Source organism: Agelaius tricolor, unplaced genomic scaffold, assembly GCF_023055355.1.
Source record: "Agelaius tricolor isolate 1412-34295 unplaced genomic scaffold, bAgeTri1.0.p SCAF_12, whole genome shotgun sequence".
NCBI lineage: Eukaryota > Metazoa > Chordata > Aves > Passeriformes > Icteridae > Agelaius > Agelaius tricolor.
The window spans coordinates 6,992,294-7,009,570 of record NW_027269272.1 but is presented as its reverse complement, the minus strand read 5'-3'; the positions used below and the strand labels follow the sequence as shown (position 1 = coordinate 7,009,570).

The window sequence follows — 17,277 nt, the reverse complement described above, 5'->3', positions numbered from 1 at the left end:
AGTGCTGTTCAGGCAGTAGCAGTCTGTAGTGCTGCTGGCTCCCAGCCCTCTGAACTGTAAATGGCTCACAGAGGTGGAATTGGAGAAGAAAACCCTTGAGTGAAATGAGCAGGAGGAAGTTCCTGATCAGTCAGTGTTCCAGGTCTGTGGAGCAGCTCTTGGTACCCAGAGAGATGCAGCATTGCTGGTTTGCCATGCAGGCACCAGCAGGGCCCTTCAATCCTGGGATCATTCCCTTCCTTCTTTCATGTGGGGATGGCAGAGCACAGGGAAGGCAATGTTAAATTCCAGTGAGCAGAGCTCTCTCTGTCTTCCTGTTTGTTGTGGTTAGCTGTTGAAGCTCTGTTCTGTGTGATTTTGACAAAAAACCTTACCTGAATGAAGTTAGTGCTGATCTAATTATTGCTGAGAGTTCAGCATTTAAAGTCCAATCCACTTCATTAAGAGCTTCAGTTATTCCTTTGCTCCAAAATTAATACAGTGTTTAAATCAAATCTTAGTCCTAACCACCCAGTGCCTTTAACAGAATCACTAAATCATTCTTGTCACTTACTGAAAATGATTTTCTAACTTCCAGCTGATTGTTCCCCTATCACATAAAGTCAGTTTTTTGGCATTGTAAGGTGGTAGTGCACTCCTTCCCAAAGCTTTCTCTAGGTAGGTGCACCTCAAAGAATTTGGTGTAGCTAATTTTTACCTTTCCCTGGCATTTATCAGTGATTCTGTTTAACTGTTGAGTTTTTAAATTTTTAAAATTTCTTTGGAGTACATTTTAAAGGCCATGTAGAAGAGCTGAAGGACTCTTCCATTCCATCACTTGAATTTTGAGTTCTGCACAGCAGACTGTTAGGTTGCCTATGGAAGTGAAAACTAGTAAGAATTTATTGGGTTTTTAAATTGTTTCTAGAGCTGTAAACACACCAATGTGACATTTTATGTTTTGATTTATTGTTAAACATAATCAAATTCCTTCAGGCAGTATTCTTTTAGAATAATTCTTTTGCCAAAAGAATAAAAGATTGCTGCTTTGGTAACTGTGTAACCTGGTAAAAAAGGTGAGCAAGGAAATGCTTTAGGTGGCTGTGCCCCTGGCAGTGCAGCTGAGGTGCCAGGCTGGTGGAACAGAGCTCCTCTCTCAGAACCGCCCTCGGTGCTTCTGACCATGTCCTACCTCCACTTCTTGCCCTGTGTTTGCACTGAGACCTGCCTCAGCTCAGTCATCACACAAAACCAACTCTCACAAAAAGCAGGTCTTGTTCTGTGGAGTTAAAAACGAGACAGATGAGCAGAGAATGGGGAGAGCAGGGCTTGCCCTACAGCAGTGGAGAAATGTGCCTTGAAATGCTGAGGGGCTGCTGGGGTGGCAGTGCTGTGGATCTCCATCAGTGGGAGCTGGAAAACAGGACAGCCACTTCAAATGGTTCCATGTCTGATCCTGCCTCAGAGCAAAGCCTGAGGATGTGTCAGAGCCCCTCCTGCCTCCAGTGCTCCTGTGTGCCCGGCTGGTTGCCCTGGTGCCTGCAGGAGCTGAGGGCTGGCCTCTGCTGGGGCTGTCAGGAACTGTGCTGTTATCAGCTCTGCACATCCTCTGGGACCTTCCTTGTCCCTGGCCTGTTCCCAGCTTGCTTCCAGGAACTCCCTGCACTTGGACTCAGTACTGTGAGGTCTGTCATGCACATTAGGGAGTGTTTAGTCCAAACTTCTTGGAAGTCCTTAAGAGGTCAGGACACAATTGTTTCCTGATGCCTTGTTCTGTTCTTTGTGCAGTTTGCATTGGGATTTTCTGTCATGCACCCCTCAGGGTAGGGATCTGTGCACAGATCTTTGCTGTCTTAGGGGAAGGAGCTTCACCTGCCTTGCTGGTGTTTTCCAAGGCTTGCTTTGCTCTAGGGTGGTGAAAGAGTGGGGAGCAGAGGCTCTCCTGTGGTTATTCTTTGCTTTTCTTCAAATCAAGTCAGTAGTCAGGACCTGATTGCATAATTAGACATCTCTTAATGAGGAATAACTCTCTCCACAAGGATGATGTGTATAACTGGAGCAAGGTATTCTTCTAACACAGCTGTGGAGTACAGGTGAGTCAAGGCAAACATTTGCAGTCAGCAGAATTGTGTGAGAGCTGTTGTTTAGAAGCTATACAACCCTGTTCTGATAGCAAAAAGAAGGATGTTAATACAAGATGTATTCCCAATGCCACCTTTTCTATTGTGTATTTTTATAAGAATTTTAAGTCTCAAGTTTAAAAATATCATGTAGGAGGTAGCTTTGTGATACCTCATGTTACTTCTTCTTAAGGAGCTGGAAGAGTCAAATCTGTACAAAATCACTCAAAAATGTGTTCTTGATATCCTCTTTCATGTGCTGATGCAGGATATTGGCTGGTGATACCAAACTCAGTGAGACTATAGTGTAATCTTTTTATATACAATGGAGAATTTCAAACTGCAGGTGAATGGGAAGTAAAAACAGCTTGATTTTTGGTATAAAGTCACTTGATATCCTCAGACAAAAACCTTTTAGAGCTGGTTTGTCTTAATGAACAGTAGTGGTTCAGATGGTGATCATAAGCTGGCTGATATTCTAAATCAGACAGGAATTTCTGGAAGATTTAGAATAAAGTTTGAATGTGTTTTATCAAAGTCAATGGAATGAACAGTCCAATGGTGAACATAGGAATAAGACATCAGTCTTGAAAAAGTGATAAGATGGTTGAAGCAAGACCAGGTGAAGATGCTGCTTTGTGTAATGCCTATTAACACACTTTTTGTGGAACAAAAGGATTTTGTAATCTCAAAAATAGTCTTAAACTGAACCAGTGTAATTCACTGTGGAAGTTAAAAAGTGAGTGCTGTTGGTGTAAATTTATCTCTGGTTCCAGGGGCTGTGTGTTCCTATTCTGGTATAAATGGCTGTAAAGAAAGGATGTATTTATCTTTTGCTGAGTGGGTCAAGGAATGGGCTTAGGGCAAAACATTGGAATAAATTCAGCTCAGACTGGAGATCTGACAGTGGTGATGCACTGGGATGGAGGGTTTGGATCTAGGAACCAAGAGGAGAGGCTGTGCTGCAGCCACCTGAGGAGCCTTCACTTGGAAGGGGGTGTGTGAGCACCTCGAGGGAGCTGGGAGCAGCAGGCTGGGAACCAGGACAGGAACCCATGGAGTGCTGGGGGAATATTCCTGCTGTAAACAGGGCTCCAGGGGAGGAACCAGGGCTGTTTCCAAGTGAAACATCATTGAAGAGGAAGGGGAGGGAAAACGTGATTGTAGTCATGAAAAATGGGGAGTTTCAAATGCAGACCTCATGCAGCTCAGTAGATATTGGAACTCTCCAAAGTTGGATTTAGTTACATGAAGGATCAGACTGGCTGCAGCTTTTGTGGTGTATGTAGAAAAACTCATGGAATATTAATGTTAGTGAGGATGTCTAAGCATTGGGATAAATTACTAGAGCTGCAAGCTGAGACTCCTTGTTTTACTCCCAAGGGAAAAGCTCTCTGTGCAGCCACTTCCCTACTTATACACTGCATACTGCTCAACTTGGCTCTTTTAGAAAGCTGGGCACTGTGTGAAATATTTCAGAAGCAGTTATCCTTGCTTTGTAGGGCTTTTTAGGAAGTAGAGTTAGCCTAGGTCTCTTGGTTCCAGCCTCTGGAGATATGGAATTACCATTGCTTCCAGAAGAGAAACTGGCATTCACTCCAGGATAAATTTCTGTGTCAAGCAGTCATAAAAATCACTCATTTTTGAGTCTTCTTGTGTAAGAATCTACAGCTATTTAATTTGTCACTTTAGATATTATTATGCAGAAATTATTCTGAAGGCTTTTAAAATTATACTTGGTTCTGTCTTTGGGAAGTTCTGTGGAAAGGGATTGCTTCATGTTATGTCTGAAAAGTAGTGCTTTTTAGCACTAAAAAGAACAGATTGAAAAAAAAAGTTGGTGTTCCTGCCTTGTTTGAGCTATTTTCAATACATTCATTCCATTCACTATTTGGAGTTGACTCTCACTGGGACTTCCAGCATGTTCAGAGGACACCTCTATGCATGCAGTGACTTTTCATTCCATGTTCTGTCAGCCAGCAGGGGTAACTCAGCTCAGCAGTGCTTTCATCTCTGTGTTCATCACGGGGCTTTTCCAGGGAAGAGCTTTTGGGCCTTCTTGCAATGGACTTGAGTGCAAGCATCTTCCAAGGTAGAATAAGATAGAATAATCCCACAAATAGTGTATTCATCCCCTTTGCAAGGGGGCTGGTAATACAAGTTCAGCTAAGCATGACTCAATTAAAGCTCTTATTTATTAACATACTTTGATAAAAGATGTCTTAAGCTTCACAGCACTCACTGTTATCCTGGGCTCCTCCTCCATGTGCCTGCCTGTGGGGTTTGAGGAGGTGCTGAGTCTCATCTCCTTGCCAGGTGTTTCAGGAACTTAAAAAATTTTGTGACAACTTGTGAATGGGCTGGAATGTGAAAAAGGGCATTCCTGTTCTTTGTAACTGTGAGGTTGGTGCTCAGACTGGATTGGGAGGTTTAAATCATGCACATGAGTGTTATGGTGTGGAACTCTGGTGCATCACACCCAGCTCAGTCATCATCAAAGGAAAGAGAAAGGGGAGCTGAGTCTCTTCCTTGCTAAGCCACTGGAGTTCTCTTTTATTCAGCAGCTGCTTCCTTAGGAAGTTTTCTACTTTAAAAATAATCCATGGTTTTCCCAGGTGTGCATCATGCCTCCAGTTGACCTCATTTCTGTTTCTTGGCATGGTTGTTCATGGAGTCCATTGGAGTGTCTCTCTGGATGGATTTCCTGTCCTTCCTCATTTCCTGGATATCATTCCTGACACTTGAGAAAAAAACCCTTAATCACTTAATTGCCTTTAGAAGGGCAGAAGTTGTATTTTGTATAATTGTAAGTGGAAAATATCTGAAGAAGCCCTATAGAAGTTTGAAAAAAATCCAAATACTGCATTTTAAATCAGTGGAAAATGCTTGTGAAGATGTAAGGTCCTTCCATTGGGTTTATTTAATTTCCTCTTTGTTGTAATGAGCTTTACTGCAGGAGCACAGGCTGAAGAGTGTCAACAAGAACATCAGTACCTTTGGACAACCTTTTGTTGTGTATCTGTGCTTCTGTTTTCCCCTGAAGCACACCAAGGTGTGTTGTGGTGCTTCTAGCACAGCCTTGTTCCAGTATTTCTGCTACTTTGGAATCCACAGGCTGTCTGATCAGGGACAAGGCTGCAGATCAGGGATCCAGGTTATGCAGAGACATTGTGTTCTTAGGACTTGTGAACTATGAACAAGTACCTTAATCATATTTTTAAGTTTCCAAAATCCAAATTATAATCTGCCCTTCTGTCCCCTGCATATAAATGCCATTTTTCTTCTTTTTTATCCTGATGATATTAATGTAAAGGAGGAATGCATTACAGCTTTGCTGAATTTGTCTAGAGCTTGGGAACAACAAACCAGTCCAGGATGTTCCCATGGACAATAGAAGGATGTGGATCTTTGTCTTTAATGCTTGACAGTACTTTATTAATTTTTATCTTTAGTGACTATATGGATTCTCCTCACTTGAAACTTTTTGTAATTTTATAGTTTGTCATCATAGAAGTACCTAATTTTCAATGTTACTTGGTGTCAGTTCTGTCTTTTAAAGACAGAAATAGAAAATATTACAATATGCATGTCTAGTTCTGTGGAACACCTGATCTGAACCTCAGACTTATTTTAAAGATGTAGAAAAGGATATTATTAGTATTTCAGAAACTTATTGTATGTAAAATGGGAACTTAAATTTTGATCTTCGCTAATTATAAAGTTTAGGTAAGACTTTCTATTTTAGGCATGTTAGACTTGAGATTGTAGTCAATGTGTTTAATTTTTGCTCTTTAAGAGAAGCAGAACTGTAACATTTGTTCCACGTGTGGGGTGTTAATAGGAAAGAAAATACCAATTACTTTCCTTGGAAGAGAAAAGCCTTCAGAATTTCATGTGCTTTTGAATTTTTTAAAAATCCTTTTGGGGAAAAAAGTCTTTTTAGGACATGATATTGGGGGGTTGGAGCGTGTCCAGGGAAGGGAATGGAGCTGGGGAAGGGGCTGGAGAACCAGGAGCAGCTGGGGGGGCTCAGCCTGGAGCAAAGGAGGCTCAGGGAGGCCCTTGTGGCTCTGCACAGCTCCTGACAGGAGGGGACAGCTGGGGGAGAAGGGAACAGGGACAGGAGGAGAGGGAACAGCCTCAAGCTGTGCCAGGAAGGTTTAGGTTGGATATTGGGAAAATTCCTCCTGGAAAAGCTTCCCCAGCCCTGGCACAGCTGCCCGGGGCACCGGTGGTGGAGTCCCCACCCTGCAGGGGTTTAAAAGTTGTGTGGATGTGGCATCTGGGACATGGGGCAGTGGTGGCCTTGGCAGTGCTGGGTTAAGGGTTGGACTTGATGACCTGAGAGGACTTTTCTAACTTTAATGATTCTGTGGTTCTGTGACTGAACATTTCTGCATACAAGCAGCAGGTTATTTGTTGAAGGCCTTGATAATGAAGAGAAGGCCATTGATGTGGTCTGTACAGGGAAGACATAGAACAGGTCTTCTGGACTTTCTAGTGAAAATGGAAGGAAATACTCTTGCATTTCTGAATTTCTAAATTGGCCTCTAGGTTATTGAAAGCTATTTTTAAAAAGGTTATTGCTACTGACATGTTTTAATTAGTAATTAGATCAATATTTACCAACACATACAGCAGAGGAGTCAGCCAGGGTTAGAACAGTAGATGAGATTGTGCTTTCTACATAGGAGCTCAATATTATCTTCTTTTCCAGGATGAATTTTAGCCAGGATCTCTCAGTACATTTGTACATGACCTCAGAAGCTTTTGTTTCTTGTCATTACCTAATCTAGACAGCAGAGAAAAAAAAAATCATCTGTCTGTAAAGAAGTAATAGTAGTGTAAAGTTACCTGATTCCACAGGATTGAGGGAGTGCTGTTTTTCCTTGGTGATGATTTTGCATACCACTAATTATGTATTTTGCTTCTTGATACTGTAGAAAGAGCCCAAATTGATTGGGACCCAAATGACACCATTGGCAAGATATGCTTGAAGTGATCCTGTTTAGCTCCAATACAGCTGCCTTTCTGCACATACAACTTTCCTGGTCTTTCTTTGTTTATGTGATCATTTCTCAGTGTTCCAAACTGAGATTACCCTCAGCCCACCCCATGCTTGTGCTTGGTGATGGAGTTACTTTGCAGTTGTGACCCAGAAGAAATCACTGCCAAAGATAACCATCCCCACAATGGTAATCAAGTTCCCTTTCCCATCAGCCTCAAACTGCAAACTCATTTCCTTTAACTGAAATTTGGGATCTCCCTGTTATCCTGAAAGGCCCATCCTGGATGTCAGTACTGTGACAGTACCTTTTTAAGAAAGAGCAATGGGATTTTTTCCTACACCAAGTAAAGGTTATGTAGGAACACACAGTGTGAAAAGGTTGTCAATGAAGTGTTACTCTACTCTTTTGCTCACTCTTCATTTTTCTATTAAGGTTTTCATCCTCTTTTCATAGCAGGATTCAGATTATTTTCTTTTAGAGTGAAATTTTCTCTTCCATATGAATTTTCCTCTAAAAATACTTGTGTTTGCAGGTTACTGTATTTACTCCAGCAAGAGACCTCGAGCACGGAGCTGAGAACAGAATGTGCAGTGGTCCTGGGCAGCCTTGCCATGGGGACAGAGAACAATGTCAAATCCCTCCTAGACTGCCATATTATCCCAGCCTTATTGCAAGGTACTTCTCCCTTAATGATCTGTGTCAGTAAATGCTCCTAAAGTACTGAAATAAACCAAGATACTGAGACTGAATGGTTGCTGTGCCCATATTTACAGGATTGCTCTCGCCAGATTTGAAGTTTATTGAAGCTTGCCTGCGATGTCTCCGTACCATTTTCGTCAGCCCTGTAACTCCAGAGGATCTGCTGTACACAGTAAGTTGGAAGCAGATTATTATGTCTTTTTAAAGGTTATGGAGAGGGTGGGAGTGAAAAATCTTGTTGTCTGGAGTAGTAATAAGGCCTTGTTTGAGCCAACAGCATTAGCACTTCTCACCTGCCTTTAAGGAATTTGGCATCTCTGCCATTTATGGCTGGTTTGATATCAACTGCTCACCAGGGTTAGCCCACTGATGAAGAGAATACCTACATGTCCAGACTTGTGTGCAATCTTAAGGAGAAAAAACTGTCTCTAAATGGTATTTAGAAGTACTGTTATCAGAGCTGTACTGGCAACAGTTACTTTCTGAAAGTTTTATCCAGCACTGTCTTCCCTCTCCAGCTGGGAGAGGGCTTGCTCAGTTTTTATGCTTCCAGTGGAAGAGCTTCACCTCTAAAATGTCTCTGCTCTTAGTTGGTATATGTGTGATTTGCATTCAAGTGACAGGAGGATAGAAAATATGCTTCTCCACTTGCTGTAGTCCTGAGTTTGTCCTGGAGATGTGCCAGCAGGGCTCTTGGTGCTGGCCCTGGCTGGGTGACTGGGCAGAGCCCTCTCTGAAGGCACTGCTGTCTCTGGGGTTTGCCCAAGCCCAGGCACTGCCTCTTATTGGGAAGGAGGGGCAAGGAGAGTTCAGCAGCTTCCTTTGTCCTGGTGTAAGGTGAGCCATGGAATGAAAGCTGTAGTGGACCAGCAATCTCTTCCTGCTTGGAAAATGGGAGCATTGCCTCAGTCCAGCTTCTCAGGGTAACTGGGCACAATGAGAACCACTCTGGTCCCACTCATTGGGAGCTGTTGTTTGCTGAGGAAGTCTTGATGCTTACAGAGAAGGGCACAGCTGGCCTCTCATGTCTTACTTTCTCTACAGTTTGGCTGTTAATAGTCAAAAGATTTTCTTCATGATTTTTTGTCTTGTTGTTATGCACTGCTGCAAAAACTGTTCTGTTCTCTATTCATTTTTCCAATGAATTTTTACATTTTCATTCCAGACACAGGTAGGCAAACTCGTTATTTTCTATGGACTCAATCTTACCATACACCTGTTCTGAATTTCATCTGCCAGTTAGTCCATCTCAGAAAGTCAGCTTGCAATTAGGGTGTATAGACAATCAGCCAGCTTTGTCCTGCACTGTTCACTGCCTTTTTTCCAGGTGTTTGGTGATTGTGCAGCATGGAAAATCTCAATGCATATTGTATGTGTGAAGACCAAAGGCACCTCTCCAGAGTGATCCAAGGGCTTCCTCTTTGTGTCTTTCTATGGCTTCACTCCATGCTCCCAGATTCCCCCAAATCAGCCTCTAAGAGTTGATAAGTGCAGAGGCATCTGCTTCCTGCCCTCAGCTTTCAGAGAGGGGTTTAAGATGACTATCTCCATTAACAATCCATATCTCTTCCTGGGGATCAGTGCTCAATAGGGACTTTTAATTGCTCCCTATCTGGAGGGTTTGATGTCTTGAAGGGAGAGGAAGGGGTAGAGAAATGGATAGAAATGGGAAGGAACCAGCATTAGCATGGAAATAACCACTACTATGGGAACAATATGCCTGAGGACTGGATTTGGTGTTTGATGCTTTGCTTTCTCAGCTGCACAGCCACGACATCAACTGCTCCCCCAGTCCTTCAGGCAAATGGGATGTCCTGGAATTAACCATAACTACAGGAAATGATCATTTAGTGAGGGCTCCTTGCTCCTTAGTTCACCTCTAAAACCCATTTTCCCATTTCCCATTCCAGTTAGACACCTCAAAGTGTGTGATTATGATTATGTTTAAAGTCCTATTTCTGCAAATCCTTTTTTTTTTTTTTTCCCTTCTCTTGTGGGAATACCGAAAGCCATGCTTTGAAAAGGGCTGAATACAGATCCTTTGATAAGATGCTTTTCTTATCTCTTGGAAGGTACAACCCAGCCCACACTGCTGCAAGCTGTGTTTCACAAGGCAGCAATTGAGACATTGGCTTTGCAATTAAAGGAGTAATTATGGGCCTAATGAACACTTCATGGTAGACATTCCAACAGTGAGAAAAAGAGGAAGAATTCAAAGTTCCCATTTAGCCACCCTGCTCCCTCTTTGTTTCTGGTCCCAGCAGCTCCGGGGAGACTGTCACCATCTCTGTTCAGCTGCAGCACTTGAAGGTCTCTCAAGTTCTGCCCTTTTCAGGTCCTGTTTTGAAAGGTAGGAGACCAAGTTTGTCAATGGCTTTTCATTCCAGCCCAGCAGTTCTGGAAAAAACTTCTGGAAAGTTGGATCTTGAGTTGTGTCTAACATGGAAACTTTCCCAGAATTTTTTCTTGATTTGACTGCAGAGAGAGGATGCTCTCTCTCAAACCTTGGGCAGGACTGTTTCCAAGACAAGGTGTTGGGAGTTAGCTTAACATCTCCAAGAGTGCTGCAGTCATTCTAGAAGTTTCAGAAAACCTCTCAGTTAAAATCCAGGATATACAAGTGCTTTAAAGAATGCAGCTTAAAACATTCCTTTCTGTTTGTAACAGATGCACATCACCCACAGTAATGGGAATATTTCTCCTAGCAAAAGTGCTGGGTGTCAGAACTGCACCTTTCCTCTTGAACCTTTCCTTATGGACAGAAGCCTGAAGGATAAACTGCTGCCAGTTTGTGTGATTAATTCTGTTCAGTTCCAAGGATAAAATAGTTCTTGAGAGTTGGAAACATTTGGGCAGTTTCCTATAGAAACTTAGTGTTTGTACTGAGAAAATGTGCAGATCCATCCATTGAGCTGGATGAACACTGAGCTCTCAGAAAGGGCAGGTTTTTAGGGTCTGATGCTGAGCTGTGACACCAAGTTATATCCAGACCTGCTGTGCCAGAGGGACCCTTGTTAGTGGAGGCTTCCTGCACAGGCAGGGTGCAGGCTTTGGTGCTGAGACCCATTTAGTGACCATGCTGCACTTGGAAATGAGGAATGACATGAAGTTCAGGGGGAGAGATCTGTTGAGGTGCAGACATGTGTTCAGACTTCTTTAAATTCCAAGATTATTGTGCATGCAAACCAGCCAGTTCACCATAGCTGGGTGTTTTGGCTTGCTGAGTAGATGGAAGCACTAAGGCAAATCCAGTTTGACTGAGTTCCTGTTACTTCAACTCCTGATACCTTATTGATAACAAAGGACTGGCAGAAAATGTTTCCAGCCCATGAAAGCATTCTGCATGTTTCCTGGCAGATGTTCTCAGTTGTGATTCTATTTTCCTTCCTCAGTGGGACCCAGATACAATTCCAGTGGGAGCTTGCTGTCTGTGGCTGCTGTGCTGGCCTTGCAGGAGGAGGTGCATTCCCTGCTGGGAATCCTGTCCTTACAGGAGTTTGGAGAGTGAAGGCACTGCAGCAGGATGAGACTCTGTCCTGTAGAGACAGTGAGGAGTCAGTTTGTGAAGTCTCAGTCTTTAGAAATGATGAGTGAAAGGCATTCCTTATTCCTGGGCAGGTTTGGGATGAAAAACCTGACGTCACCTGGTATTGGCCAGGCTTGGTAAAGGGAGGAGGCACACCTGAGAGGATCAGGATATCTTACAGTGATTAATAACCAGGTGTTTAATGAGCAATGAGCCTGCACTGCCAAGTGTGCACGTGCTCCACCACAGCTCAGTGATCCACAGTTCCTAAGGGAAGAATCTGGGTCAGCCTCTCCTGCCTTATTCCTTCTTTCCTTCTGGCTGTTTGTGGTGGCTGAGCCAGGAGCAAGGCTGAATGTTCTCCAGTCCAAACTGCTTCCTAAAAATGAGAGTTGTAAAAGAAGCAATTCTAGCTTATAGAGCTTGATTTCAAGTTATTTGGGTGGAGAGAAGTATTTCAATTCTCTGACTTGGGGAAAAAGAAGAGCAACCCTCAATTAAAAAGAAGTGTTTTAAGAATAGGTCTTTACAAAATTTGTGTTAGAAAGGAATATGAAGAAATTAGGTATTGGGATCCCAGCAGGTAGGTGTAACTGATAATTCTCTGAGTTCTGTTTGTATGGACAATAATTTTGTTACAATATATATGATATAGAGGTATTTGTCCTAAGTTGCCTGGAACTACTTTGTTAGGAGACAGCATTTTAATGAGATTAATTTGTTAATCTCAGTATTTTAACTGTAGTTTATGAGTGTAGACTCAATCTCACTAGGGTTGCTAGGAAGAGCCTTTGTTACTTAGATACCAATACTGACTAAAAGTGGAATTATGTAGCCTCACATTGACACCTAATCACTGTTTGCATTTAGTTGGAAGTCACTTATGTCCACACATCCCTTAGTTCTTTCTAGGTTCTTTTCTGATCAACATGCCAAAATTATTTTACAAGTTGGATATTTTAGCAAAATTGTAGAGTAGAATTAACAGTTTTCTTAAAAATACATTAAAGAAGCCCTCTTGGAATTTTCCAAGAGTTTTTAACCTTTTCATACTCACGACACTTCAGATTTGATGGAACATAATCAGAAGGTGTATAAAAAATGTCTATAAAGAATTGCTTCTTAAATGTATAGTCCAGAATATCTAATAATACACATTTTTGTGTATTGGCAGAATTTCAGGGGACTGTCACTGTGTTGTTTGCAAGGATTCATTAACTCTTATATCATATGTACAGTGACATTGTTGGGGTGACAGTGGCACCACAAGTACCCTGCCACAGTGTTTGGTGGCAGAACAGCCTCGTCTCATAAATGCTGCATGAAAAGGGTTTTCATAACCCAATACAAAAATCCTCCTATCCAGGAATTCACTACTGGGTCATGGTGCCACACTGGTCAGTAAAACACAAAACACCATGTGCCATTTCATTCCCATTTCTCTACCTCTATGTAGAGCTTCCAAGCAGTTTGAGGCTCAATTTCTGTCCACTTAGATCTTTACCAAAAACCTCCAATCTATAAACTGCAGCTGGAATGCTCCTGTGGTCAATGCTCCTGTGATCAATGCTGTTGGATTTTTAGGTGAAATGGACCATTGCACAAGGATGTCACTGGTGAGGATGTGAAATAAGTGTTTGTTGGTTCCTTCCCTGGTGTTAGATACAGATGGAGAGATGTTACCCATTCATCTGTGTGGATTAAAAAAGTTTAACTGAATAATTATTTTATTCAAAGATGTGCTGCTTTAATAGTTGCAGTTTGAATCCTTTGAAATAATGCAGGTTTCACAGTCAGGGATTTCCCTGCAGGAGATATCAGGTCTTGCATCTTACAATTTGAAGCTCCTTTTTTAAAGCCTTTCTGCCTGTGAATCCTGGTGTGTCTTTCTTCTCTTTTCCCTTTCCTCCTGGCTTCTTGATGGTTGTTTCTCAGGGGAACTTTGTAACTGAGCAGCCTCTTGGCACTGATTGTGATGTTGTGTTGTACACTGATGGGGCTTGATGCCTTCAGCTGCTGAAGATCTGCAGAAAAGGACAAGAATCTGTTTTAATGGGTCAAATGCATCAAAAGACAGAGGAATCCTGGGTGTGTTGTCAGTTGGTGTTGCTTTCACTCAGGGAAGCTGGGAGCAGGCAGCCCAGAAGAGGGTGTGGGGTCTCCCTCACTGGAGCTATTCCAGTCTGGAGTGCTGTGCCCTGTGCTCTGGGATGGCCCTGCTGGAGCAGGGAGGTGGGACCAGGTGACTGCTGGGCTCTTCCAGCCTCACCCATTCTGGGATTGAATCTCCTCTATTGCACTGCAAGCAAACCAGTCCCTTGCTGGCCTTTGGGTTCTGGGCTCTGTGTAAAGGCAGATCAGATGGAGCTGCTGTTGGCTAAACCCTGAAAATGTTGCTTGAAATAGATAGTCCCTTGGTCTTCCTATATAAGCATGAAATGACCATGGATATATGGCTGGTGTACCTGGGAAAAAGTAATTTATAAATAGCTTTCTCTCTGTAGAATGCTGAGATGCCAAATGAGGCTGTTGCATGTTGATCCTTTCCAGTTGGTGAGAAACAAGCAGTAGAAACGAGTTTATGCTCAGTGTGTTTCTTGGCTCTCTTGTCCTATTGTTTTCTGTAGAGAATAGGAGGGCTGGATTGTCAGCAGCAAAGCTTCCTAAAATAAGTATGATAATTGTGTATATACATAAGTAAAAAAATATTAAATAAATACTGCAAAGCTTTGTATAATCTCAAATATTTTTTGCAAATAGGGGAGACTGGCACATGTTTATTTTGACAATATTAAAAAATGTGGTGGGAAATTTCCCAGGTAGTTGGAAAGTAAAACTTCTCATAACCAGGGTGTCTGTGAGGATACAGTCACTGAATCTCAGTCAGGCTGGTGCTGCTTTCAGTGCTCTCATAGGAGCTGAGGTGCAGGAAGGTTTTGCACTAATTTCAACTCACCTCTCTCTAAATCAGAGAGTTGTTAATTCATCATTGTGCAGATAAAACAGAGTCTTAGATTTTTGGGGCCAATATAGCACATGTGTTTTGGAAAGGAAGGCTCATTCAATCTTTGCCTTTGCTCAGCTCCCTTTATCTCATGGAAGTAATTTAGTTTATCCCTTTCCAAACTAAAATACCCATTGTTTCTTTTAATATCACCATAGTTCCTGCCACTAAAATGTACTGGCAAAAGTAAGCAAAAGCTTTTGAACGTTATGGTTTTGGACCTCACCACAGAGATAAGTGACTGGATATGTTTGCAGAAGAGAACTTGCCACAGAATCATGGAAACATTTCAGTTGCAAGGGACTTGAAAGATGTTCTCATTCCAACCCCCTGCCTTGGCTTAGGGAACCTCCCACTGAAGTATAAAGGTTTTCTTTTGCTGATTTATTTGGGATTCTCTGTCACCAGTGTCACACACACTGGCAGTGTCTATAGTGTGTGTTTGACTGCAAGACAAAGGACATGATGACTGCCCATGAACCAGTTCCAGGGGACTGTGCCCTGTCCAGGATGGGCACATTTGAGTGTTCCCTCCCTGCTCCCCTGGACTCAGAGCTGAGTCAGCCACACTGGTGGGAAGAGAGCACTAAGGCAACTCCTGGGCTAATCCCTGTCAGTGGCCATGTTCAATTTTGGAATGCTTCCCCCCCATTCTTTTATTGGTTTTGTCTCAAATATTTTGGAGGCAAATTGCAGAAGTTTTATTCCTGTTATTCCTATTTATTCCAATTGCACTGACCTTTTATTTATTTTCCATGGGGATTTGGCTCAGAGCTGTCACTCGTGCCTTCAGCTTTTAATCAACTGCTTTTAATGGTCTTGCTCTATATCCATAAAAGTTTTGGTGGAAGGAAGAACACTGAGTGCAGAATCAGGAGTGCTACTTTAAGTAACAAACTGCAAAGAAGCTGTGCTGAAATCCAGTGTTAACACTCTTTTCTTTTCTCCCTTGTTTGCAGGATGCTACAGTTATCTCCCACCTCATGGCACTGCTCAGTAGGTCTCGATACACACAAGAATACATATGTCAGATCTTCTCCCACTGCTGCAAAGTAAGAAAGACAATTCATGTTCTCCATGCAACTTGTATTTCTGGCCTCTAAGAACTGTGTGTGTGCTGCCTTTTGTGGCAGGAATTTTGAGCCTGTAATGACTGAACTGGTACTGCTCTGTATTTGGTACAGATTTATTTGGGTCAATAGCTGCTGCTCTGCAGTACAAGAAAATATGCAAATCTGGGGGGGTTTATAGGCTTTGGCTGCTAAACAAAGCCAACAGTCTGGGCAAGCATCAGTCTTCACTTAAACACTATAAATCTTGGAACACTTCTGGTTTTCCTCTGAAAGTCTGAGGATAGTGTGAGCATCTCTTTGCAGAGGTTGTGCAGCTGCTTTCACCTGTTTTAAACACAGAGATTATTCTCTAAGAGGTGCTGTTGGTTGAGAGGAGAAGAAATGCTGTTCTCAGCTGAGCTCTATCACTTACAGGTTCATCCAGATGCAAGTTCATTCCTGCTATGTAATGCAATTCTGTTTATATGAGAAAACTGATTGAAAACCAGCTGCAACCCCACCCCAAACATAGTTTTGTCTTTCCCTTCCCCCACTCAAAGTTTCCCCACTGATTTTTATTGTTGCAGTTTTTTGGGAGTTAATGTACCAGTGAGTTATACAATAACTGTATCAAAATAATTCAGGGTAGGAAATGAGCTTTTCACAGCATCTTTCCCTTTTAGAAACAGTTTAAAACTAAAGAATCACAGATTGTGTACTAACAAAGGAGAAAGTTCCTAAGTTTATGGATTTATAAGTATTTAACTTGAAAAGTATCTTTCTACTTTATCACTTACAATGAGTCCTCTGGAACTGTGAATTGTTCCTTTGTTGAGTATCTGTGTTCTTCTGCCTTGGCTGTTATTTATGTACACTCATCCCTTTGCATTTCTTCTGCTAAGTGAAGCTGAGGACTGAAAACTCTCCATTTAGTGGGATATAAAGATAGAACTCAGCTGCTAATATTTAGGGAACTCTTTAAAGAAAACATGAAGACAAAATCCTACACTGGACCATGGAAATTCACATATATACCTAATAGTGGGGAAAAACTTTGGCATTTAAGGAACAAAAATGGAGCAGTGAGGCACCTCATGTTCAAGTGGCCCTTGAAAGTCTCCTTAACAGGCTGAGGAGCTTGAACAGGTGAAAAATGAGGCCATGTTGGCCTAGAAGAAAAATAACCTGGGCCTAATTATGGGATGGTAAAAGAGTTGGTTTATACAATCAGGGCTTGGCTCTGGGAATATAAACCCTGTTGGCTGAGAGAGAACAGAAAACAGTTATTGTCATCTTTTTCCAAAGGAGTTATTTCCTTGCAGCTCCAGCAATTCCTGGTGGCTTGCATTTCTGAAATGTTGTTTACAGTGCAAATGCACAGTCACTTCACAAGTGAGGAAGGTCTTCTGAACTCACCATTCCATTTTGAGTGTCTCCTGCAACCTCAAATCTCTCTCAAATTTTAGAGTGAATGTCTGGAAAAAATCAGGTTTTTGGAAAGAAGTTACTGGCTGTGTAAACAGAGAGAAACCAGGCTGCACAAGAAAGACAGAGTAATGGGTATGAGTGTGAGGAAATGGTTGCATTTGCAGAATAAACAGCTGCATAACAAAGAAAAATATTTGAGGTTGAGTAAACAGATCATCACAAATGTTAAATTGATCAAGAACTCATTCTCTTGCTCAAGCAAATGCAGCTGTTCAGCAAAAATCTGAAATGTCCCCTTCCTTCTGTTTTGTTTAGTTTTGGGGTTTCAGGTTTATAATGTCAGTGATTCTATTTTCAGACAGAGCAAAATGCACCTAATACAATGAAGACACATTTGCAGGGGATTTTCTCACTTCAATGAATAGGCAAAGTACATTCTTATAATTATAAACAAAAAAAA

The 17,277-nt window shown here is 42.1% G+C and overlaps 1 protein-coding gene across 5 annotated transcripts in view; it reads left to right on the top strand.

Annotated features, from left to right (window-relative positions):
• The window catches only part of ARMC8 (armadillo repeat containing 8), a 62,829-nt gene that overhangs the window by 18,066 nt on the left and 27,486 nt on the right, over positions 1 to 17,277 (top strand). For all 5 annotated transcript variants that reach the window (XM_071437363.1, XM_071437360.1, XM_071437361.1 and 2 more), the window contains 3 exons: positions 7,641 to 7,783; positions 7,882 to 7,979; positions 15,297 to 15,389. In XM_071437363.1, the coding sequence (XP_071293464.1) occupies positions 7,641 to 7,783; positions 7,882 to 7,979; positions 15,297 to 15,389 (334 nt within the window). The remainder of the gene's footprint in view (positions 1 to 7,640; positions 7,784 to 7,881; positions 7,980 to 15,296; positions 15,390 to 17,277) is intronic.